The sequence below is a fragment of the Lutjanus erythropterus genome, chromosome 6 (genome assembly GCF_056507025.1).
Source record: "Lutjanus erythropterus isolate fLutEry1 chromosome 6, fLutEry1.hap2, whole genome shotgun sequence".
In the NCBI taxonomy this organism is placed as follows: Eukaryota; Metazoa; Chordata; class Actinopteri; order Lutjaniformes; family Lutjanidae; genus Lutjanus; species Lutjanus erythropterus.
The window spans coordinates 6,228,200-6,252,903 of record NC_139322.1 but is presented as its reverse complement, the minus strand read 5'-3'; the positions used below and the strand labels follow the sequence as shown (position 1 = coordinate 6,252,903).

Genomic DNA, 24,704 nt, shown 5'->3' with positions numbered 1-24,704 from the left:
ATTTCCAGCAGCAACAAAATGTGCGCTGAATGTATGGCAGATCTCTGATGGAGTATTTAATAAGAAATCATTAAATGTGACAGAAGAAGGAATGGATGTAGAGGATTTGTTTTTGTTTATATTTACTGCTTTCCGAAATGTTGACGGGTCTGTAAAAGCATTAACGATCAATTCTGTGTGATATCTAGTTTTTGCTTTTCTCAAGGAGGATGTACAAATTTTCTAAAAATTACCCAATGAGCTGCTTCTCCAGTCTGCCCTGCACAGTCTGTTTGAGCCAGATCAGAACCAGGATGTCGGGGTTTCCAGCTGATATAATTTGAATTGATTACTTAAACTTCTGATGTTTAGCTGCATTAACCCCGGGCCTTTTCTAGATTTGAATGTATGTGGGTTAAATGAGACTTGCAGGATCACAGGAGGGCTTACATGCAAAAATGGCAAACAAGAGCTTATTTGAGGTTTGGGCTTCATGATGATTGAGTTCTCAGGGGGATTAAAGTTTGTACAGGTGATGGGCCAGTGGTGTTTACGAGGGCCAAACTCTTTTTGGCTTCTGCATGGCAGAAAAAAAGTTTGGGAACCACTGCTTTAACCAGATGTGTAGCTGGAAATGATGACCTGATTTCCAGTGTACACGAGGTGCATGAAGTCCTCTTCAGTGGTCTCTGACTTGACTGCAGACGCTGTGTTGTGCTTCTGAGACAGGCGCAGAGTCCGCTGGGACAATTTGAGCCAGCCTGAGTTAAGACATTTTAAAATAAAACATGTCTCTGTGCCTAAAAATCAGACTTTTGTCTTGTTGAAAGAAAGTGTTTCGGGTAGATTTTACTGCAGAAGAGAAAGTAGATCCTTCATGAAATAACTCACAACAAGGTCTGTGGATTATCTTGTGCTAGGTAGATTTTTCGACAGGGTTTGAATTTTTCAAATGCATCTTTTTTGGTACGCTGAGTACCACAGGGTGGGTGCCATTTAGTCCCATTACAATGGAGACAAGGCAGACATCTCTACAGCTGATTATCTCCAAAACTCTGCAAGTCACACCAAAACATTTAGATGGATAAACAGCACTACAGGCCAGGTAAAATATGTAATTTTGATTTTGGGTTTACGTGTCCCTTTAAGTCTATATTTTTGCAAAACAAACACAACAGTAGCCCAGTTATGCAAATCAAAAGTATTAAAGTATGAACTTCAGTTGAAATTTCTCATGTGACGTTTTTTGAATATATAGCTGAAATATAACACATAAAATTATCCATACTAAAACACTCACGACCGTATTGTGTGACATTTTGTCAAAAATAAAGTGTATTAAGTTATCCACTCAAATGGTAGTGTTTGGTTAAGTTTATATTAAAACTAATGAATTCTTAATTTTTGAATCAGTTTAACCAACTTCATGTACTTCACAAAGAAAATCTGGATTCAAAATACATTTAATTACATAAATTCTGCTTTTAAAGACAAAGAGAAAAATGATTTATATGTACAGTATATTGATTATTATTCATATATTGAATATTTGCACTCATAAAATCACTTTGGTGGCAAGATATTACACAGTGAGTTCTAACAGAGATAAACACATTATGTGTGAAGTCTAGCTGAGTTTGCACTCTGGTTTTATCTCTGTTACCATAAATTTAAGAGAGTTTTTAACAGGAAGTTCTCTCAGAACATAAAGCAGCACACTCAGTGAGACAGGGAACTATAACTGCTGTCCAGAAGACAATGAATAACACTTCATGTCTTCATATTGACTTTGACTTCGCAGGCAGATTCCTGCCTTCTTTTTACATCTTAGTTTTCATCGTTGGTCTGGTGGCCAATGGATGGGGATTGAAGTCTCTGCTGCAGAAATGGAAGAAGCTGAAGATCATCAATGTTTTTGTTCTCAACCTTGGACTTGCTGATATTTTGTACCTGCTCACACTCCCAATTTTGGTGGTTTACTACTTTATGGGGAGAGAATGGATCTTTGTAGCTACTTTCTGCAAGATAACAAGATTCTGCTTCAACCTGAATCTGTACGGCAGCATCGGGTTCCTGACTTGTATAAGTGTCTACAGATACCTGGCTGTTGTTCATCCAGTCAGAGTGAAGGGAAGGTTAACTCTGACTCACTCTGTGGCTATCTCCATCACAGTCTGGCTGCTGGTGAGTGTTCAAAGTCTACCAGACATGTTTTACATCAAAACATATCGAAACAACACTGCAAAATGCTTTGATACCACCATTCAGGACCACGCTGAGGACTACCTGAAATACAGCCTTGGACGGACAATCACTGGGTTTTGTGTTCCATTCCTCATCACACTGGGCTGCTATGGACACATGGCTGTGGTTTTATGGACAATGAAGAGAACTGATAAGATACAGAAACAGAGAAGTTTGAAGTTGTTGCTCATCTTGATTCTGCTCTTCTCTGTGTGTTTCATCCCCTATCATGTACTGAAAAACCTCAACCTCTTGGCGAGAGTTCTGCAAAAACGGAACAATTGTCGTGAATGGTCTAACAGAGTCTACATCGCTTACCAGATAAGTCGTGGCCTCGCGTGTCTGAACAGTACTCTCAACCCTCTGGTTTACCTCCATGGAAATGAAGACGTCCCCGCTCAGCTCAGACAGCTGCTCCAACAAGCTCGCCAGATGTTCAGCCGTTTGTTCCTGTCCAAGTCCAGCCGTGAACCTGTGGCACAAAGTGCAACTGAAACTGAGGTTTAAACTAACAAAACATGTTGGTAATGCTGTTTAAATAATTCTGTAAATATCTGTGCTGTGTGCCTGTGTTAACATTGTAGATGAAGTTCAATGTACAAATAGCTTAAACAGCTGATCTTGCTTTTTTTAGACTGACAGCAGCATCTTTATCAATATTGTAAATATTGTATAATTCCTTAAAAAGGATTTTTTTTCATTTTGTGTCTGTCATAATATATATATATATATATATATTTTTATATATATATATATATATATATATATATATATATATATATATATATATATTTTTTTTTTTTTTACCACATTCAGGAAGATGTCTAAATAAATAGACAAACAGCAATCTTCTGAGAGATCTCCCAGACAGCAATCTTCTTTCAGAAGGTTGCTGTTTGGGAGATAATGATCTAAACATGAGGAGGTAGGCTGGTGCAATGCATGCTCGATTGGTTCATGGCACAGTGTAGATGGTCTACTACTAAAAGCATCTTTGTGCATTTTTAATTTCAAGGATGCCCAAACCATTTATTTCCATTTCATTTCATAACATTGATAAGGTTTGATGTCTAAAATCACTTTTAAACCATCCAATTAGATGCTTCCCAAAGATGTCACATGTGGCCATTGTCACCATGTAAATCAAGCACTACAACCAGTTTGTGGACTGGTGCCGCACTGGTTTCAAGGTCAGGGGAAGCTCAAAGTTTCCATCAGCTATGTGGATGCCATCCATTGGGCTGAAGCATTTCTTTGTTCAATTATTTCTTAATGTTAGACTTTTGACATTTGCTGGAAACGTCTGTAAAACATTACAAGGCAAGACAATTACTTTACTATTTTCACGTCAAAGTTCCCTCCAATTTGGGGAGGACAGGATTTGGTGAGAAACATGAGAGAGATTTTAACCGGCTCATTCCGAATTTCACGTAGACCCTTAATGGTAGTGTTGGAGAATAAGACAAAAGTGTCAAAACGAGATGGAAGATGTTCCGGATCCAAAAAGATTAACTGAAAGTTGAACATCTTCAACTCTCAAAAACCTCTATTGCACTTTGGCTTAAAAAGTTAACTCAAGTAAACTTTTGAGCAAAGCTGTGTTTGCAAACAGCCCAGTACAATCAATGAGACAAGCTCATGTTTCTAAACTCTGAGCCTGAAATGAGGAAATCCCACAAGTCCTCCTCCATGCCTGGAAGTGTCGGCCATTCGCTCTCATCTTCTAATTAAAATTAAAACCAGGCATTATTAACATTTTTCCTCTCCCACCGCTCACATTTGGAAAATAAGTATTTGCTTGAAGGAGCATTCGCAACCTAATCATTGTGCAAATAAACCTTGTACTTTAAGTATTATACATAATAAGCATAATAATAATTTAAAAGCCTAAACAAAAAAATGTTAATCAGTAAAGTCATCCATCCGCTGCTTTGCACCGGTTCTAACCAGCAGAACACCAACAGAGGATATCTAAAACTATCACAATGTTTAATTCAATAAACTGCTTAAAATTCAGTCCATGGAGGACACATGTACGTCTATCTACCTTTGCGTCTCGTCCCTCTGAGGGGGATAATGAGGAGGCAAGAGGGAGATGATGGCCTGGAATGTAAAATAAAGAGCGAAACACCCTTTGCAGTACAATTAAAAGCGACCCGCTGATGAACTTTCTCCGGCCTCATTATGTCCCTCAGGCGGCGTAGATGCGGGAACTGCTGACGGACATCTTCCGCAAAGAGGTCGCGGTGACATTGCCGCCAAATTAGGTCCTTACAGAGGCTGTTCTGACAATTGATACTGACATTTTATTTCACTTGACTGAGATTTAGCAATTAAATTTTGACTATGAAACTTGGTCTCTTGGGGACCAGGGATGTATTTGAACCTTTAGCCTGAACATACACTTAAACATACAATATAGTTTAAAAAAAAAAATGAACACTGCAGTTCAGTTTATAGTGGTGTGTTTACGCAGATTATGCAAATTGACCTATTTCCATAACTGATTACTTTGATTATGATGATAAATTGATGACAAATCACCCCAGCCCTATTTATATTGTTATAGTTGTTCTTGGTGTGAACGGTCCTATGTCCAATATTCACTCTCCTTTTTGCTCTGTTTTTGGTCTCCACACAACACCTGGGGGAAACATCTGGCTCCTTAACTTCCTTAACATCTTCTGACCATGTTCACTATGTGTACAGTGTGTTTTAGAGCCATTTTTTTTGCTGAAAACAGCTGCTTTGGGAGTCAGGTTCACGAAAGCGGAGTGTAAAAAAAGAACGCAATAGCTTAAAGCTCAGAGGACCTGCAAAGTTTGCTGATGCTGTAAATGGGAGCTGCAAGCAAGAAAGTAAAAGTATTGCACAGAAGGTTTTTAGCTGCCTGATGAAAGCTGTGAAACTGAGCCAACATACTGAAGTAAAATCAAAACAGTGACCTGAAAGATGATATAAAAATTCATACAGCTGCAGTGAAATGCAGAGTCGGCTGTGGGCAACTCTTTTTATGTTAACATAGTCATTACATTGTTATTCTAAAAATATAGTGTATAACGGCTTTAAGGTTAAAAAAAAAAAAAGCACAGAAATCATTCATTTAGCAGAACAGTGATACAGTCACATGATACCTAAACATACTTATGTGATTCTGCAGTCAGAACAGATTAATTCTCCTGATTTGTGGCCCCACCTTATCGCCTACAAACATTACAAAATCATTGGAAAACTGTCAGGTCAAGATTTCATCACTCCTAAGAGATCCATGTGGCCTCACAGCTCCAAAAGCTCATGAGGTCTGTGATTAAGAAAACTGAGTGTTGACACCACTTCAGTCACTAGATGGAGACATTTTATAGTTTTTATGATGTAGCCTCATTTGTGTCTGTGGACCAATAGCTTTCAGGAGAAAATTATCATCTCCCTCATTAATTTAAAATGGAAAAAAAAGAGGACCTTCTGGGTCTCCCTGACTAAATTGCTCTGCCTGTAAACAAAACTTTGCTTCTGTATAACAATAAATCCAGAGTTGTTATGTTTTTGCAGTGACAGCATGTCTGCTTACATCAGGCCAGCCATGACTGTCGATTCTGCTGTATGTAAAGGCTTTTCATTTAAAGTTTTCATGCTGTACTTCATTATTTGGTTGCACCAGCTTCTCAATAAGTCTGTCTGTACAGGCCTTCCTAAGTTCTAGCCTGTTCAGCCATCAGAATTCTGGATAAGACTTTATTAAAGTAAGTTCGGACATAACCTCCAATAGACCTTTTTCACAGCAGCTATTTTGATATGAAGTAGTCGGGTAAACACAGGTTTTACTGATGATGCTGATTAAAGGTCCAGTGTGTAGGATTTATAGAGGTCTATTAGCAGAATACGGTATAAATGGAATATAATAGTCATAAGTATGTTTTTGCTTGTGTATCATTACCTGAAAATAAGAAGTGTTGTGTTTCCGTGACCTTTGAATGAGCCGTTTATATCACAGGTCCTCTTTCATGGAGCCCATAGATATATCAGTCCCTCCAGGATTTCACTGGATTCTTTTTTGGGAGTGTGTGAGCATGTTGCAGTGTTTTTAGATATTTTTTGCAATACAATTGCATGACCGAAGGAAAACTGAAATAAATTGTAAATGTTTTCGTGTAATTCAGCTTGTTCTGGTGAGAATGAAATGTTCTCAGTGTCCTCTGTTTCTGTTGTCTGTTTTATTTGTAAATGAAGAAGTGCACCTGGTGGGTCTTCCACAAAGAAGCAAAATCTTTTTGGACCTCAAATTCAAATTAAAACAACACAAACTAACTTTAAAAAGTCCACAAGGCATTGATAAATGCCAATAACAATGGCAAACCTTGAGTCCTTTTAAGTGCACATCACAAAATAAAACAATATAAATATATAAAAAATGAAATAATAAAACATTGAGTCAGTTCATTGAGACATAAAGTACAAGCATAACGTCTGTGTGTGGCACTGCTGTGATTGGAGTGGGGAGGTCATTGCAGAATTCACAGTGACTGCTTGAATTTGCACAAATCGTTGCGATTGCAACATTGCAATTTCCTGGAGGGACTGATATATTATAAGGTGCTAAATAGTTTACGCAAAGATGACACCCATTCAGCGAGAGAGTCTATTCATGACAGCTGACAAAAAAGTTTACTTCCTGATTATACTGCCCACTGAACATGCAGTGTTTCCCACTTTGCCCACATTTCAATCAGAGAGACAAGTGAATGAAATAAAGATGATGTGTTATATAGCTTCTACAACTTATAGACTTTACATTGTCATGATGAGTTCTTCTTTTGTAAAGGTGGTCCATGTGGGTGAATGCTTTTTGGGCCGGTAGGGACCTTTGCAATCTGTAAGCTCACGTCTTACACACTGGTCCTTTAAGGTCCCGTTCCATTTAGTGTAACAGGGCCTTTCCAGTGAGCCACAATAGCAACACTCTGACCCTGTTTGTTCTGAGTGGAACAAAACTTTAATTAGCATCACTGGCACGCCTGTGTTTAACAAACAGTTTCATGTCAAACTGTCTGCTGTGAAAAAGGTCTGTTGTTTATAGTTTGCAAATATAAAGATGTGACTGTGGTGTATTTATATGTACTGTACATAGACAACATGGAGAAATATGTTTCAAAATGACATCTGTTTATGCTAATGTACCTTAGTGAAATGTTTGTGACATAATGTTCTGTGACTTACATTGCGTTATTTTTATTTTTGTTATCATGTCAAACATATTTCAGATCACTGCTTTCACTCTTCAGTCATAACATGTCATAAGAATCATAACATCAGCAAGCTGACTCCAGTTCTGTTGGAAGGTGTATTCAGTAACAATTATTATCCACTCAAAAACTTTTTTTTAAAAATGTAATTCGTGTTTTGATTCACTGATGCATAATTTAGCCACTTAGTAAACACTTCAGTTATAACTAGACTGAGTTTGATCCTGCAAACAGCTGCTGGCAGATAAACAACACTTCTCTTTGTATGTGTTTGTAATTTTGAAGTGCTCCTTACTTATTTATTTATTATTAAATGACTATTGTGTAAGAATGAGTGGGGTGGCATCATAAGTGATGAGAATGACTCTCATGAAAATATTTGCAACTGAAAAACAGTGTCTGATTGTATTAAATATCTCAATTAACCAAACTGTCTGGTGTACCTCATTGTCATGAAAGGAATGTATTCTTATCTTTATTCAGTTAACATTTATGAATTTGCATTTGATTAATGTTAGTCAGGGGTTTTAAAAGTCGCAGTTGGCCTCCCCTCTGACAAACCTTGTAAAAAGTTGCTGCCCTCTCAGTTTACTTCCTCAGTTTTGTTCAGTTCCTCTATGGGATCATTTGGTTTGATTCCATAAACCACGTATGTAAAATTCAGGGCCTGCAGGCTGAATCTGGCCCGGCACCTAATTTTATATAGTCAGCAAGAGCTTGCAAAGAATATAATTAGAATATAGTTATAATAAAAATAAAATAAAATGCCACATTACGGAACTGAAGACATCTAGCATCTGAGTATCAGCTGTTTTCAGCAGTGGCATTCTAGCTGAGCTGTTGTAGCAAGTAGGCATGAAAGTAACTGATTACAGATACTCAAATTACTGCAATTAAGTAGTTTTTTGTAGGGCACTTCTACTTATATGAGTAGATTTTCAAGTCTGTGCTTTTACTCGTATATATTTCACTATGTATGAGTGATTTGAATAAATATCCAAACCTTTCATCTCCATTTCTGTAGCCATAAGGCTATGAGAGCAAGGATGTATGGAAGAAAAAAACCCAAAAAGCCGCCGCAGGCACAGGTTTGGATAGCTAACGTAGCATATTAGCTAACATCAGAGAAAATTAGCCTGTAGCAGCAAAACCCTGAGAGCCTTGAACTGAGCAAGGGTGGTATTTAAAGTGCCAGTATGTAAGAGGAAGAATGTGTTATGTCTTGTTTTAAAAGTTACAAACTTAATATTATAATTTAAATTTAAATTTGATTGACACTCGGTCATTGTTCTATTAGCTCTTTGGTTGTTTTAACTGTGTGCAGGACGTTTAGCAGACAGCAAAGGCTCTGAGACCACAGCTTGTGTTCAGGACTTCATTGTGTTCTTTTTTTAAAGTTTATATCTTAAATAACAGTCTAAACTTTAAAAATAACAATTTAATTTAGTGTTTCTCACAGCATTGAATGAAATGCTGTTTTGCCTATTTTGTCATGTTACGTTGTTTTTAGTCATTATTTCTTTTTCATCTTGTAACATCTGCTGTGCTAAATATGGACTGATGTATACACCAATAATTCATCTTTTTTATGTGTTATTGTAAAAGTCACCCAGTACTTAACTAAAGCACAAATACCTGAAAAATCTACTTCAGTAACAAAAAGTATTTGTACTTACTTACTTCCAATCTCTGCTTTTTGATAACTAAAGTAGTATTTTTTCTTTTCCATTCGCTGAGCCTCCCCTGAAACAGTTTGACTCCCCCCTGGTGCGGCCCGACTCCCGCTTTGAAAACCTCTGATGTAAATAATTCAAATGGAACAATAACTGTTACTGTAGTCACCTCTGAGCACTGTGTGAAGCTGATATAAAGAGCATAATCCATCAATCAGTCAATCAATCAGCTCATCTCCGTATCACCTCTTGCCATGGGCACAAACGCAGACAAACATTCAGTTTATAATCTGTCTCATGGCGCCGCAGTAAATCGACAGGACAGCGGTTACATCCATAACATCGATACATTATGAACATGCAGTGTTCAGTTGTATGGTTAAGGATGCAGCACATCCGCTGTGTAAACTACTGATATGACGGACGACTGCGGCTTTGAATGTCAATACATCTCCCTGGAGACTGAAAGTGAAACAAACTCCTGATAAAGAAGTCTGATCAATAGAGACAGAGGGGCGGCTTGAGAGAGAGAAGTGAAGTGAAACACAAAGAGAGGTAGACAAACGATAAACATGATGATGATGATGATGAAGGGAGAAAACTGTGAAGTGGCAGTGAAGTTTGAATCTGTTTGGGAACAAAGCTGTTACAGTTTTACACGTTGTACCAGGACACAGTTATGTAAGACACGATAATAACTACCTTGTTATGTTGCGCTTCAGTATCAGAGGTCGAGATGTGCTTTGGTTAATTGAATTCCAAATTTATTGTTGCACAGCAGTGCCTCTCCATGGGGTGACAGCTTTGAAGGACTCGATAATAAGGCACCCCGGGCTTGTTGAATAAGTAGGTGTATTATTTGTGGTTCTGGGTGTCAGGGAAAAGCAAAACATTTCAGCAGAAGCATAAAAATTTTGAACAAACTCGTCTTTATTGTACTTAACCGCATCACACTGAGAGTCAGGATGCTGCTGAGGTTCGGTCAGCAAAGATAAAGGTTAATAAAAAGTTTTTGTGTGAATCTGATAACAGGTTCAATATATATGGTACATCATGGGGACATTCATAGTGCATTATAATGCATGAGTAATTCTTTATGACCAGGGTTGGGGATTTAAAATATAAAGCATCAGTAACTGTATGACATTACAGTTTAAATAGGCGGTATTCTGAATGCAGTTGTCTTTAAAAAATAGTTTACTTGAAGGGTTTTCTGTATTTTTATTCTCTCATAAAAAGGACTCACACCTTCCAACTTGCAATATAACATTTATTTTGGACATCTAGAATCGAAAAGTTGCAAATAAATGTCATAAATAAGGGATAATCAATGAGAAGATGTGTGTTTAATGCACGCCTACAAGTTCATTATCCTACTTACACCCTGGTCATTTGTAAACAATATGAAATGAAAACATTTGACGATTTTTTGTGAAGGTTTTGCACTCAAATCAAAAGTTAAGAAGCAAGAGCTGACTGCTGTCTTGACAAAGAATGTTGCAGCAGTGCACTTGAGATCCCTGCATCTGTAGATGAGTAATTTATTTGTTCATAACTAACGTACTTTTCTTAAATCAGCCTTGTTATATAGTTGGAGGACAGTTTATTTGCTTGTAACTCTCAAAAGCTCCCCTTTTTCTCTCCAACTCCTTTTTTGCGGATCTTCCTATAAAAAGGCGGCTGTGAATCACATAAAAGGAGCTTCTCAGTCTTGTTAGTTTGTCTCTCATCCTCCCTTTCGACTGCTTTGACGAGGGGAAACAGACATCATAGATGTCAGATTCATTTTAACCGGATAAAAATACTTTGGAGGTGTGTGAAACTTTGCTGAAACAGAGCCAGGGCGGGCACTCTTCCAGGCCAGCAGCACGTCATTCGGCCTGTTCGCCGACGCACCGAGCAGGTCAGGACGTCCTCGTTTAGGAAAACTGAAGCAATCAGCTGTTCGCTCACTCCCTCGTTCTCAACTTCATGGCCCACTCGCCTCTCTCCCCCGCACCTGTCTCATCAAATAGAGGTGTGAAGTGTTCTTTTGTTCTGAGTTTTTATTTGCTCTGAAATTCATATCAGGCAGACATTTCCCATAAAAATGTACTCATGTCTGGTTTTTAAATGTAATGTCTTTTTACTTAGTTTAATGATTTGTTGCTGTATCCAGTATGACATCTCTTTCTCTCACTGTTCCAGTCTCTTATTTTTATAAAAGCCAAATTTGTTTTAAACACTGTGATACTATATAGATAGATCGGATGATTTCAGCTTGTCTATGTCTATTGTGTCTGTTCCTATCAAATAAACAATAAATAAATAAATAATATGCAAAACTTGTGCATGCTCAGTGCACCTTCCACACTAGAAGACACCAGAGGAGACGCACAGCCAGGACACTGTCAGGAAAGTGTTTCTGTCATGGACATATAAAGAAAATTTACCCACATTTCTGCAATGAGATCATTCACAAAAATCTTACTTGAGTAATCTAATGGAAATATCTTACAAATTACATTTCAGGGCATGTAATCTGTAGTGGAATATGTTTTAAAAGTAACCATCCCAACACTGTTTATTAAAATAGATTCATAAACACAAATAATGTTTTCTGATGCACCATATCAACTGTCATAAAGCATTATGGATGTGACTCATGAATTATAAGTTCAAACGTCCTGGGGTGACTGATAGGGCTTATAATACATTATGACTACCTCAACAATCAGGTGTAGCTCAGTCAGGAGAGACAAGTGAATGAAGTAAAGATAAAGTTTATTATAACAGATGATGAGTGATGATAAAGTCCTGACGGAAAGTCTTTGGCGCTCGGACTCTACAGGGAGATTTGTAGTCGAGGGGCGTCTGCCCTCTGAGCAGAGGCAGAGATAAATTCCCCCCCGTGGAGTCCAGACACTGGTGCTGGAGAACTCTGGTGAGGCTGATGAAGCTGATAAATCTACAAAGACTGGGCAGTGAATGGGAGGTGGAAGGATGTGCAGAACAGCAGTATGGTGAAGATAAAATCGTAAGATGTGATCGCCAATTGACAGAAAGCAAAATTATGAGTGAGCGTGCATGAGAGGAGTGAAAGGCAGAATTAACTATAGACATAAACATGCAAAAGGACAGTCTGCCTAACTGAACTTCCTGCATTTTGTTAATTCAACCTGTGTCTCCCACTAAGTTAAATCACCTGTGTCTCATGAATTAACCACCTGGGCCTCCCTCTCGTTCATATAAGCACATCTGACCCTCTCCAGTTTAGCTCGGTCCACACCCCATTTTTCTTTCTCAGCAGGCAGCGGTCAGCACCGCGGCCCCACAGGAGGAAGGCTCAACCGCGTCTATTCCAGGTTCCCTCGACAGGGAGTTCTCTCGTCCTCCCTGGGTCTCCGAAGCATGCTCCTCTTTCCTCTCATCAAAGACATGCATATTAGTGTTAAGACCTCCCCAAGTAATTCTTCTCTCTGTCTTTGAAAGGAACCACAGGGAGGTGAAGCGATGAAGCTCATCGAGGTGTGCCCCGACCCTGAGTCTCCATCCTTCGCAAAACCGCCTTTTATACTAAACATATAGTGCGGTCTTTGTTAGTGGTGTGTGCTATAATAGTCTATGGTTAGTCAAGTATAATGCATTTCAAAGAATCTGTGCAGCATCAAAAGGGAATTATTATGTAAGGTGCTAAAATGCAGAGAAGCAAACACCCTAACTCATTGTATGTCATTCCATATTGAAAATAAAGCTTAACAAAATGTATTTAGTCTTTCCCTTACATTGAATATATCAAGGTTTTATACCTTCAGGCTACAAAAGCTGCAAATTTTAATTTTAATTCTCAGCAGTTTGGCATGTGATATAATAATCGCTTATGATGCAGCATAGATAGTTATTATGAAGCAGACATTATTATTGCATCCTTAACTTAAGATGTAGAATGATATTTTATGATACTGCAGGGACTATTATAGCATCCTATGAGTCCTTACTAAAGTTGATTGTTGAGGTGAGTGATGGTGGTCATAATGCTTTATAAACCCCATTAGTTAATCTCTACTGTACTTTGTAACCAGTCAAAAACATCTGTAAGATGCTTGAACTTATAACTCAACAACAACAATAGAAGGAATGATAAACTTTATTTATGTAGCATCTTTAATAACGCAGTTACAAAGTGTTTTACGATTAAAAAAAAAATCACATTTAAAACAACAGGAAAACAAACTAAAAGTCATAAAAACTAAACACATTATAAAACACAAGGAGAGTAAACTACAAAATCAATAAAAAAGCAATTTTAAAAAAGTGGGTTTTTAATAGCGATTTAAAAGATGAGATAGAGTTTGCAGCCCCGATCTCCTCAGGCAGGTTGTTCCACAGTCTCAGAGCCCTGACTGAACATGCTCTAGTACTTTTAAGAAAGAAATCCAGCAACGACACATGCAGGGATCTCAGCGAGTGGGAGGGGGCACTGAAAGATCTGCCAAATCACTTGGAGCTAGACCTCTCAGGGCTTTGTAAGTGAACAGCGATTTCTCAAAATAATTTAAAAAGCAACAGGTGACCGGTGTAGTTGGTGCAGTGGTAAAAAAAAAAAAGAAAGAAAGCGCACCACCAGTATGTATGCAGGGGGGCACCACTAGAAGGGCACTCTAGAGGGCACTTCACCACTTTTTCTCCTCTGAAAGGGCACTTTAGGGGGCACTTTATCATGCTTTGTCCACTGGAAGGGCACTCTAGAGGAGGGGTGTCCAATTATTTTTCATGCCACGGGTCAGACCCAAATTATATAAGGTCTTCATAATGGCAAAAGTGAAGTATTCTATAATGGACACTTCTACTGAGGGTCACCTTTTCTGAACTGCTGTGTGATGACTTATGGGCTAATGTTTTGTTGGCTTAGAAAGTAGAGGAGGAACAACATCAACAACAGAGTGAATAAAGTTACAGTTTAATATAAAAGATACAGTTCATTGTCATCACCAATGAGCACAGTACTGACCCCCTTCAAAATAAAGGTCCGATAATGATTTAGTGGTAAGCAAAATGCTATTGAGTGTCTTTGCTGGTATTTCCTCGATGGCCTTGTAGGCCACATGAAACCTTTGAGTGGGCCACATCTGGCCCCCGGGCCGCATTTTGCCCAGGTCTGCTCTAGAGGGCACTCAGTTGTGTTTTCTCTACTGAAAGGGCACTCAAGAGGACATTTTACCACTGTAAGGGTACACTAAAGGGCTCAGTAGAGAGCATTTACCATGTTTAATCTACCATAGGGGCATCCAAGAGGGCAATTTTGCTTATTTTTTGCTGGTGCCTCCCTCCACCAGTGTTTTAGCCTGAATCAAAATCCTGGTAGCAGAGTTTTGCATGAGCTAGAAATAGCAGAGGCAACTTTTTTGAATTAATTATTATTTTTACATTGCTTCTATAATATTTCATGACTGTTGATGTACTGCATCAGGAAACATTAAGTCTGTACATGAGTGCAACCATAAAGCATCACTATGAATGCCCCCATGGAGCACTACAGATGTGGTCTACTAGAAAGTGTTACAGAGTTGCTTTGAGGTCATTATTATTCATGAATTCAAAATTATATTTTTATTTATTAATTTTACTTGCAGGGTTATTTATAATGGTCTACTGTACAGAGCTTGCAAAACACACCTGAGAGTAGATTTATTTCAGCGACTGATTATTTGTATTCAGCACACTCTTGTATGTTGTTATACTAGGAGCTCACCATCCATTTATTTATCCAGGATAATTAAGTTGATTCACACAGAGCAGAACGTATATCTCAGAACAACAACTAAATTACTTTCCTTGGACTTCCCTATAGCCAAATCAAAACATAAATTCTTTGCTTAAATGTGGCTTCATGAGTCCCCGTTGCAATTTGTGACACGTACACCTCAGCTCACCATGTGTTTTATACATTTTACCAACACCTCCGAGTTTGTGTTGACGATTTAATGTCTTGCAGCTGCTGTAATGTTTATCATGCAGTGACGGAGACATGGTGGAGCGGTGAAACGGGCTCCCCTGTGCTCAAAGGTGATCCACAGGAGCCACATTTTATTTGTTGTTCCATGTTGCAGGAGCCCGGCCACGCTGTCAATGTGCTGCGAGCCATGCCATAAAGAGCATCTTTCAATCAGGCATCACTCTGTGTGTGTATGTGTGTATGTGTGTGTGTGTGTGTGTGTTTGTGTGTGCGCATTACAATCCCAGCACAGACTGAAAATCCCCTGTCAAACATTTGGTTGTCACTGTTATTTCCACGAGTCACATGTAATACACGGTTAATGCCAAATTACACATCGAGGCCGCCGCCGTGTTCTTAAAGCGTTCTGTCTCTTCATCCAGCCAGTGCTCTCATGCCCCGATGAGATTCCGACAAAATTGGAAAAGTACAACATCGCATTCGTGTTCAGTGGTCTGTGAGTCTCGATCATTATCGGATGTCATCTCTCTCATTGTTGAGCAATTCTTCCCAGTGAATTGCAGAAGAAAACAAAATTGCAGAGTGTAATCATAAAATCTGTCAGTCATCAGTGATGTGACTGAAAACCAGATGACTGAAATGTGTTTCTTTTTATGTTTGATTACTACATATTACACTGAATGTGTAAGGTAGTGGTTTCCCCTACTTGTGTCTAAGAAAAGCCGAGCCCCCTTTGAGCTGGGCACACACACACACACACACACACACACACACACACACACACACACACACACACATGCCAAAAGAATAAGTGAGTCATCCCAAAGCTTTATTGTCAAAAATTAACATCAATTATAATTGTTTCCATTCTTAGAACTGTTACCTTTAGTAAATGTCTCTTTGCTAATGTAAGCTCAACATTTCTTTCTTTTAACAGCCCAGCAGAGGAGCTTATTCACACTCATCCTCACCAGAAGAATAACACTGATTCATTATCACAGATCTTACGAAATCACAGAGGCGTGACTCACTGAGTAACCCACTAATCTTGAGAGGGGACAAAAAAATTTACATTTTATCCTCTTTTTACAGTAATAACCATGAACCCACAAAGCACAAATAATGCAGAAGTTGCTCGTTACTATTCAGGAAAAAATAATTTCCAAAATGTACAATGCGTTCTCATCTCAGTTTAGCAGCTGTATCTGCTTTTAATGATAGGACAGCTGAAGACATGACAGGAAATGTGGAGGGAGAGTTGGGGAATGACACTCAGCAAAGGGCCGCAGGCAGGAGTCGAGCCCACGGCCGCTGCAGAGGACTCACAGCCTCCATACATGGGACGTCCGCTCCACCTACTGAGCTATCCAGGAGCCCCCTGATGTGTACCATCTGCATCTGTATGAGTCACCAACATGTCATGGTTTGCTTTGAGTACATTTTTACTGAACTGCAGTAAGATGAACACATCAAGAAACATAATTGCACCATCATTGGAATTTAAAATCATTCCCTTCAGCTTAAGTATATTTCTCTATATACCTTGTAAAATATTTCTCTTTCCGGTGCAAAACAGAATATTTTGATTTATTGCTCAGTGCCCTCAGCTTAAGGGGGGTGGAGGTGAGGTTCCCTTCATAAAACTTGGTTTCAATAAAAATAAAAAGAGAGAGTGAGATGAAAAGTACAGTATGAGGATGTGGAAATATATTTCAGAATTAATGATATGCCAATATTAAAGGAGAAATCTGCAATATATTCACAGTAATAAATTATAAAATGGCCATCAGAGATCAATGAAATAATGTTAAGTTCACTTCTCTGACATCAGCGCTGCAGTCACAGTGTCCTGATCCAGTCTGTAACTTTCATTTCATGTTAATTAGAGTTAAAATTAAAACAGAATGTTCACCGAATGAGTCGGCGTTCTGTTTACGTATTAAAAGAAGTCATCAAAAATCTTGTAGCCAGAGTAGCTGTTTATAAAAGTTAAACTGAGCAATATATTAAAGGAGTCTGGCAGGCAGTGAGACAGGCTGTCAATACAAACTCCAGAGTGTGTATTTTCGTAGCAGTGGGTTTTTGTTTTCAGGATAACAGGCTCAACATCACACTGACAGCTATAAACAGCTGATCAACTTAGGGCTTATCGTCGCTTGTCATTGTCAAATTATAATATTACGCTCGTCCTGCGCTCCTGCAGAGCTCCTGCAGAGCTCCTGCAGGTCTGCAGAGCTTCCCTGAGTCTTGTGAGGAGGGAACATGAGAAAACGACCAACCTTAAATTGTATATTAAACAGGATTTCAACCTACTTAATATACAGTCTACGGCTCTGACTTGCTATTTGGACTGCAGTATTCATTTATGCTAAATATTGCTCCTTTAAATCAACTTGATGGGCTGATGGTTTGAAGGCACAGTAATTGCATTCCAAATGATTATTAGGTTAGAAAATACATTTCCTTGTATTAACTTCCAGTCAAAACCACACCCACTTCTGGTCTCAGATAATTATGTCTCTGTGCACTTCTGCTTTTTTAAATAGTTTTATACAGACATTTGTATAAATTTTGATATCCTCACAGCAGACAAAGTCTTGCGGACCCCCTGTGATTTTTGAGGAGGGCCTGGACCTCAGAATGGAAACCAATTGTATAGGAACTCATTAACATGCATACTTTCTGCACTCAGTCATCAGTCTTGGTTGTGCTGTGCTTGCAGTTGCATATTATAGTTTATCTTATATGTTAGGCAGGTTATTTTTTTCCTTTCTGTTGCTGGTGCATTCTCAGGGGAAAAAACACTTTAGAGGTGGTTTATTGTGATTAATAATTTCTGAAGGCATGGTTTTCTGCTTGCCTGGTCTCGCCTGCTCACAGCCTACAAGATAATCTGCAGTCTAATCCAATCATATTCTTCTGATGAGTGGGACACTACTTGTGGATATTACCACTGTTGGCACACTCGCGTTTGCTGAGTGCACACTAAGAGAAAAAATATAGTTGGACTTTGCAAGATCTTCTCTATTGTCTCTGCATTTGCAGTAAAACTGCCCGACGTCCCCTCTCAGTCTCTCAAATTGAATGCGACCATGAAAGTTTATGCTGCCATTACAGAGGCCATCAAAGTGCTTAAATGGAGGATTAGAAATCATTTATCCTTCTGAAAAAAAAAAATTGTTTGGAGATTCCTTGACAGTGTTTTTCTAAGACATCAGCGGAATGTTTCTGTGGTTTCATTTATCATTACACCAGTCTTCTCATTCGCAGGAAGGGATAAACAGTTACTTCTCCCCACGTATCTATCTGCTGGTTTAGTTTGCCCTCGAACACGACACGATTAATCATGCTGTCGCACAAGCTATGCATGAGTGCTAGATGGCCCCGGGCTACGAGGCACAGAGTGACACAGTCAAACAAATCAACAGAGGATGTACTCTCTTATGTGCAAAAACTGATTTTCATTACCACTGCAACCATGCCACACTTTAAAGGGATAGTTTGGAGTATTTGATGTGAGGTACTTATTCATAGTCAGCGTATTAGCTACAGTAGATGCAAACGTTATGTTTGCTGGTGAATTAATCCTTAGCAGAGAAAATTAATAGTAATTCATATATAACTCTGTGAATCCGACTCTTTTTTTTATCTACTGATGCGGTAATCATTAATGCATGACTTAGTTCTTCATGAGCTGTTAACTCATGATGATCTGTGCATTAGTTAAGAATTAATTAATGCGTATCAGTGGAGCAGTTATGTGAAGTGTCACCATTAAAAATTAGCATTTTATGGGTGGAAAATGGCTCAAAACACCACCTAGTGTTTTAAATCATCCTGAACCTGGCAAATGCTGAAATAAAGCCAACTGCTTTGACATTTATATTTTAAAAAAGCAGGTTAATGCTCTCTAATCAGAGTCCGGCGGCTCACCTCTCCAAGCCCCCACTGCCCGAATGGGAGTCTGTGAAGCAGACTGTCGAGACTCATCCTCATAGGAGTTCACACTATTTTTTGCTAGCCCTGTACTTAGTGTTTTTCAGTTTTGGCACTGCTGATGGACGTAGAAGCACCACTACACTGCAACAACAGGATTATGGCTGCATGTTCTGACTCCCCCGCAGCCTCTCCACTCACAGCTGCTAGCAATAGCTCAGCTAGCTCCAACATAGAAACGTTTGCTTCTAGTGACTTTCAAAGCTCATGCAGTCTCTCTGTGTTTCTAGTGCTTCTCTGCAGACATGAAGAGTCTAACAGCAGCTGTCCATGGTTGGTTAGCTCCAACTACATGCTGTTACTGCTACTACACAGCGGTGTCTCTAATCATGCCTCATTAACTACAATGTAGCTGTGAGTCCACGCCATCTACAGTGATAGTTCTTTGTACCCCAGCCAGCCCCACTCTCTCATCTCTGTGGCCACATTTCGGCATTTTTTAAACTTATCTAGCGGATGGTGTTGTGGAGGTGTACAGTGTACTTACAGGGTTTGAGTTACATAGTGGCTTTTGGGGGAGCCCTATTTTCTGGTGCACACTGCTACTACAACATGTTTTGTGCACATGCACACATGGAAATGTGCAACACATTGTTCAATTGCAGGCTTACCATAAAAAACCTTCTACTGTTACTACTACAGACAGTTAATACTGTCAATAATTATTTCAGGCTAAATAACAAGAATGTAAGGCTACTGTCTCAAAATTAAATTCATTCATTCATTAATCAATAACAAAACACAAGAAACAGAATCATGAAATCAGCAGAGGGACACAGACAACGGTTTCTGCGTTTTATGCACCTCTTCCCATTCTTTGTGAATGGAAACGAATGTTATGAGCTCTCAAATCAAAATCATCTCACAGACATTTGTTTTTACATGAGAGGACTTTACATAAAGTATCACAGGCTCGTAGAAACAACTGTTTATGACTTGCATCTCTCTTTCTCACACTCTTTGTGGTTGACTATCGTTTCATTTCCCTTTTGTCTGTGGATTATTATAATCGGGGGAAAATGGAATTAGTGCCAAAAGTTCTATTTACAACCATGAAACGCAAGCAGGAGCTGAACTAAGCAACATCTTCTGTCTGTCTTTCTGTCTGTCTATCGATCTTCTTCGCTCTGTGTCAGAAGACACAGATTGATAGATTGATTCACCAAAGTGACACAATAACGCAAACAAACTAACAGATTGAGGCAGCACTCCAGTGTTCTGTAAGGTAAAATGACTGATTTTGCCTCTGGAGTTTGGTTGGTTTGGAGAGAGCGATATTTGGCTTAGGTAACAGTGGTTTCCCATTGGAAAAAACTGTCTGATGGCACGGTAAGGTTGTGGAAATGTTTTAAATACAGTGAACCTTTTTTAGTGGCTAAAATATGTTTTGCTGCTGACCCTGTCCACTGCAGTGCATTGTTTAGCCTCCATGCTGGTACTCCTCTGCACTTCTCCAAACTGCAGCTGACACACTGACTATCAATAAATACCTCCTAGAATAACTACCCCTCAGCTGAACTATCCCTTTAAGTCTGAGAGTGTTGGAGGGTGCATTAGTCATCCTGCTTTATATAATTATGTTGTACACTCAGAGTCCACTTTAATCAGTCAGTCAGTCGTCCTCAAAGATGTCATGCTCTTTCAGCAAGCCAAGCCAAAAAATTGAAAGAAAAAAAAAAAAGAAAAATCTGTGATGAATATAAAGAATTCAATTGTTCATCTCAGTCATTTATTCTAACTGTGTTCATTACATGCAGTTAATCTGGTTTCCAGGACTACTATGAGTCATCTGGTTAAAATGAACAAGCTGCCTTAATCCAACATGTGAAACAGAAATTCAATAAGTGTTATAACTGGAACAGAGCCGCAAATGTGGTGACACTTCAGGACTGTGACAGCAACTGAAAGAAATAATTGGATAATGCTATATTTGGCTTTATGTTTGTGCATCCCAATCCTCAGCCTTATTTAATCCTGAGTATATGACTGATCCCTCACCAGCACCCTCTCAAATAATCTCCAGATATAAGATGCCAACTAAATGAACAGCTAATAACGAAAAATCAGTTTTTTTTCTCCGCTTTCCCTCATTTCTCAGCCTGCTGCCTCCCTCACTGTGTGTACAGAGGAAGTGACACCAACATAGCAGCGTCCCTGCTGACAAAACTGTTCATTCTGGTCCCGTCTGTGGAAAATAATAAGACATTAAACCCTAGGAGGGCTGCAGAGCCTTATGTTGCTTGCAGCCTGTCTTCGAAGAGCGGCTTTGCCTCCTTCTCACCAAAGGCGCTTAGGTTTGGGGGCTCCAGCCTCCTGCCACATCTCTGAAGCAGCTGTGTTATTATGGATGGAGATTACTGAGTGCTGGTGGGCAGAAGACGACCTCAACTGATTATTAGGGAAACAAAGAGCACTGCCTGCTGGGGTGGCCGGCTGGATTTCCGCTTGAGCACAATGATCCTCCGCTCCTATAAAGTCTCTCATGAAATGGTTAAATAAAGGGCCCCAGAGTCTCTCAAATCAAAGAACCTTTTACTACAAAAAAGGTTAAGTGTAAGCGTTATGCAGAAAAATAGGACCTTTTATGTTCAAGGGGATCTTTGACTTGCTGGTTTCGGAAGAGGGAGCACTGTGCCGAAGCAGTCTGTGGTAAAGTCCAAGTGAAACCAGAACGTCTGTGTTTTTATCCAGAAGTGAGGAAACCTCATTCAAAATCCCATGAATATTTGTAAGAAGGCAAATGACTAAAAATCCAGCCTCAATCTCACACTTCTAAGGGAACTTACTTACTTATTTGTTGAGACAATTAACTGTTTTTTTTAGATAAAGTTGAATCTCTCTCCCCATTTACTCATTGTATACCTCGTATTAAAATAAACTGCCTGACCAAAAAAAAGCCACCACCTGGATTTAACTAAGCAAACAGGTGAGAGCCTTCGATTGGATAATTATCGCAGTGACTAATATGTTTCAGCTGACAACAAGTTATTTAACTCTAACTGAGCAGCTTCTCACTTCTTAAACAACCATGTCAGAAGATGTATCCTGTGGTTGTGGAAAAGATGTGACTCTGTTTCAGAAGGGTCAAATTATTGATCTGCATCAAGCAAAGAAAATGACTAAGGAGATTGATGAAACTAGTAAAACATTATTAAAACCTGGAAGTTCATCTTGGAGGAAGAAATGTGGTTGGGAAAAATCTTGAGTGATTGTGATCGGAGATCATTTTATCGTTTGGTGAAATGAGATCATAAAAAATCAACAGTAGAACTCACGGCTGTGTTTACTAGTGAAAGTAAGAGCATTTCCACACACACAATGTGAAGAGAACTGAAGGGATTGGGACTAAACAGCTGTGTAGCCTTAAGAAAACCACTTATCAGTGAAGCTAATCAGGAAAAAAGCTTCAGATTGGTAGGGAGCATAAAGATGGGACTGTGGAGCGATGGAAAAAGATCATGTGGTCTGATGAGCCCAGATTTACCCTGTTCCAGAGTAATGGGGGCATCAGGGTAAGAAAAGAGGCGGATACTGTACAAGCCTGTGGGGGCAGTGTTATGATCTGGGGTTGCTTCAGTTGCTCAGGTCGAGGTTCAGCAATATTAGGTTTTTCCATCGATGCATTTTTTTCTTTCCTGATAACACGGGCATATTGCAAGATGACAATGCCAGGATTCACTCAGATAGTGAAAGAGTGGATCAGGGAGCAGAAGACATCATTTTCACACATGGATTGTCCACCAGAGTCCAGACCTTAAGCCCATTGAGGATCTTTGGGATGTGCTGGAGAAGACTTTACGCAGCGGTCCGACTCTCCCATCATCAATACAAGATCTTGATGAAACATTAATGCAACTCTGGACAGAAATAAATGTTGGGACATTGCATAAGCTTATTGAAATGATACCATGGTGAATGCATGCTGTAATCAAAGCTAAAGGTGGTCCAACAAAAGAGTGTGACTTTTTTTTTTGGCCAGGCAGTGTATAATCTGTATCCGGATAAATTATCCAGATAAGGAAAAACACTTGTAAATGCAATCTGGACAACAATCTAGATAACATTTGTGAATGCAGATCAGATTTAAAAATACCAGTTATAAATGGGGTTTTTGAGTTTTAGAACCCCAACTCCCAAAAAACTGTTAAGTAAACTCATTGTAGTGTAAGTGAAAAATGGTTAATAATTGAATATTTTCGATTGCAATCATTTAATTTTCATGCATGTAAATAATGACAAATCAGGTTTAGAGAAATACAATTTAAAATATATAATTGAAATATATCTTTGGTGGTTTCTAAAACTCAAAGATCACAGTGGAAACAAAAATACAGTACATGGATGAACATTTACATATCTCATTACTGCTGAACATCCCTACATGCTTCCATCCAGTCACTTGTTGACATATATCATCATTTAAATCTTCTCTCCAAGCATCCTGTCTAGACACTGAGGAGTCCTGTGAGCCTGATTCAAGCACAGCATATAATAACCAAATCAAACCTTATCATATCAATCTCTTGTTACTTCTCTTTCCAGGGAGGAAAGAGGAAACACACTCAGGGAGTGGTATATGATTACCATGGCTAGAAGTTAAACATTCACGTGTAAATATTCTGTTTTTCTAAAATCCTTATATTTTAAGGTCTGCATCAGATCTCCCTGGTTTAAAGTCAACATTGTAACAAACAGGACAAAGCAAAGCAAGCAGATGCCCGAGTATCTCTGAACTTCATGCCATGCATGATTCATGTAAAAGCTATAAGATTAGAGGTGGTTTCTTAGATATTTAAGTGTATGGGAGTACATATATAGGTTTAAAATAAGGATGGTATTGTGACATAAGAGTCTGCATCAATCCATGATGGTTGGTCTTGTGTTGAAAAGTAAAACACTGGCAGCTCAGTAACACCATTATAGATGTGGACATTTAAGTCTTTCTCTGTTGTATGGTAAGTATAGTGATGAGAGGCGGATCCTGGCATGTTGGTTGTTCCAGATTAAGTTGGTAAAAAGATTTCTAAACCCGTAAAAGAAATTATCTGGAGGTGGTGAAAGGATATTGTGGAACATAAAGAAACATGTGCAGTATATTCACTTTCAAAGCATTAAAGCTGCAGGAGGCCGTCTGAACACAATGAAAAACCTTCCACCTTTCTTTCGGCCGCCTTGTATCCCTCTGCTGAGTCCCTCCTGCCAAACCTGCAAGTTTGAAAACAGCAACAGATGGAGTTGCCCTGCAAAAGCCCGTGCCTCGTAGGGCTCGCTCTCCACAGCGTGAGCCTCACCAAGACTCCGGTCCCTCTTGCTGTGACTCATCTTCTCAAAGACGCCCCTGCAGCGCTTAGTGGACCCCGGGTGGAGCGCCTCAGGCTTCAGAGGCAGCTGCGACCTGAAAGGCTGGTACACCGCATTCACGGCCACACAAACACACCACTGTCCCCGCCTCAGAAGTTATTCCCCACTGTTTGCCATCATGACTCTTTGCCACTAGTCGATACGTGTTCCATGTCATTAATAATAATAAGCCTGAAGCCTATGACATGCTGCCAGAGAGGACAAAATATACACATTCTGTACTCAAGTGACAGAGGGATTCTTGTGGTACTGCTCCACAAGAAAAAGTACTGCTCC

At 39.2% G+C, this 24,704-nt stretch overlaps 1 protein-coding gene across 1 annotated transcript; it reads left to right on the top strand.

The window, feature by feature from the left end:
* Window positions 1-1,737: 1,737 nt before the first annotated feature.
* LOC146324733 (P2Y purinoceptor 1-like) lies at window positions 1,738-2,730 on the top strand. The gene has a single exon (XM_084722051.1). It carries the CDS (start codon window positions 1,738-1,740, stop codon window positions 2,728-2,730), a length of 993 nt encoding a protein of 330 aa, XP_084578177.1.
* Window positions 2,731-24,704: the final 21,974 nt, after the last annotated feature.

Bases quoted from the DNA above. Each gene is read 5' to 3' on its own strand.
- LOC146324733 (XM_084722051.1), top strand. From the start codon at position 1,738: ATGAATAACACTTCATGTCTTCATATTGACTTTGACTTCGCAGGCAGA.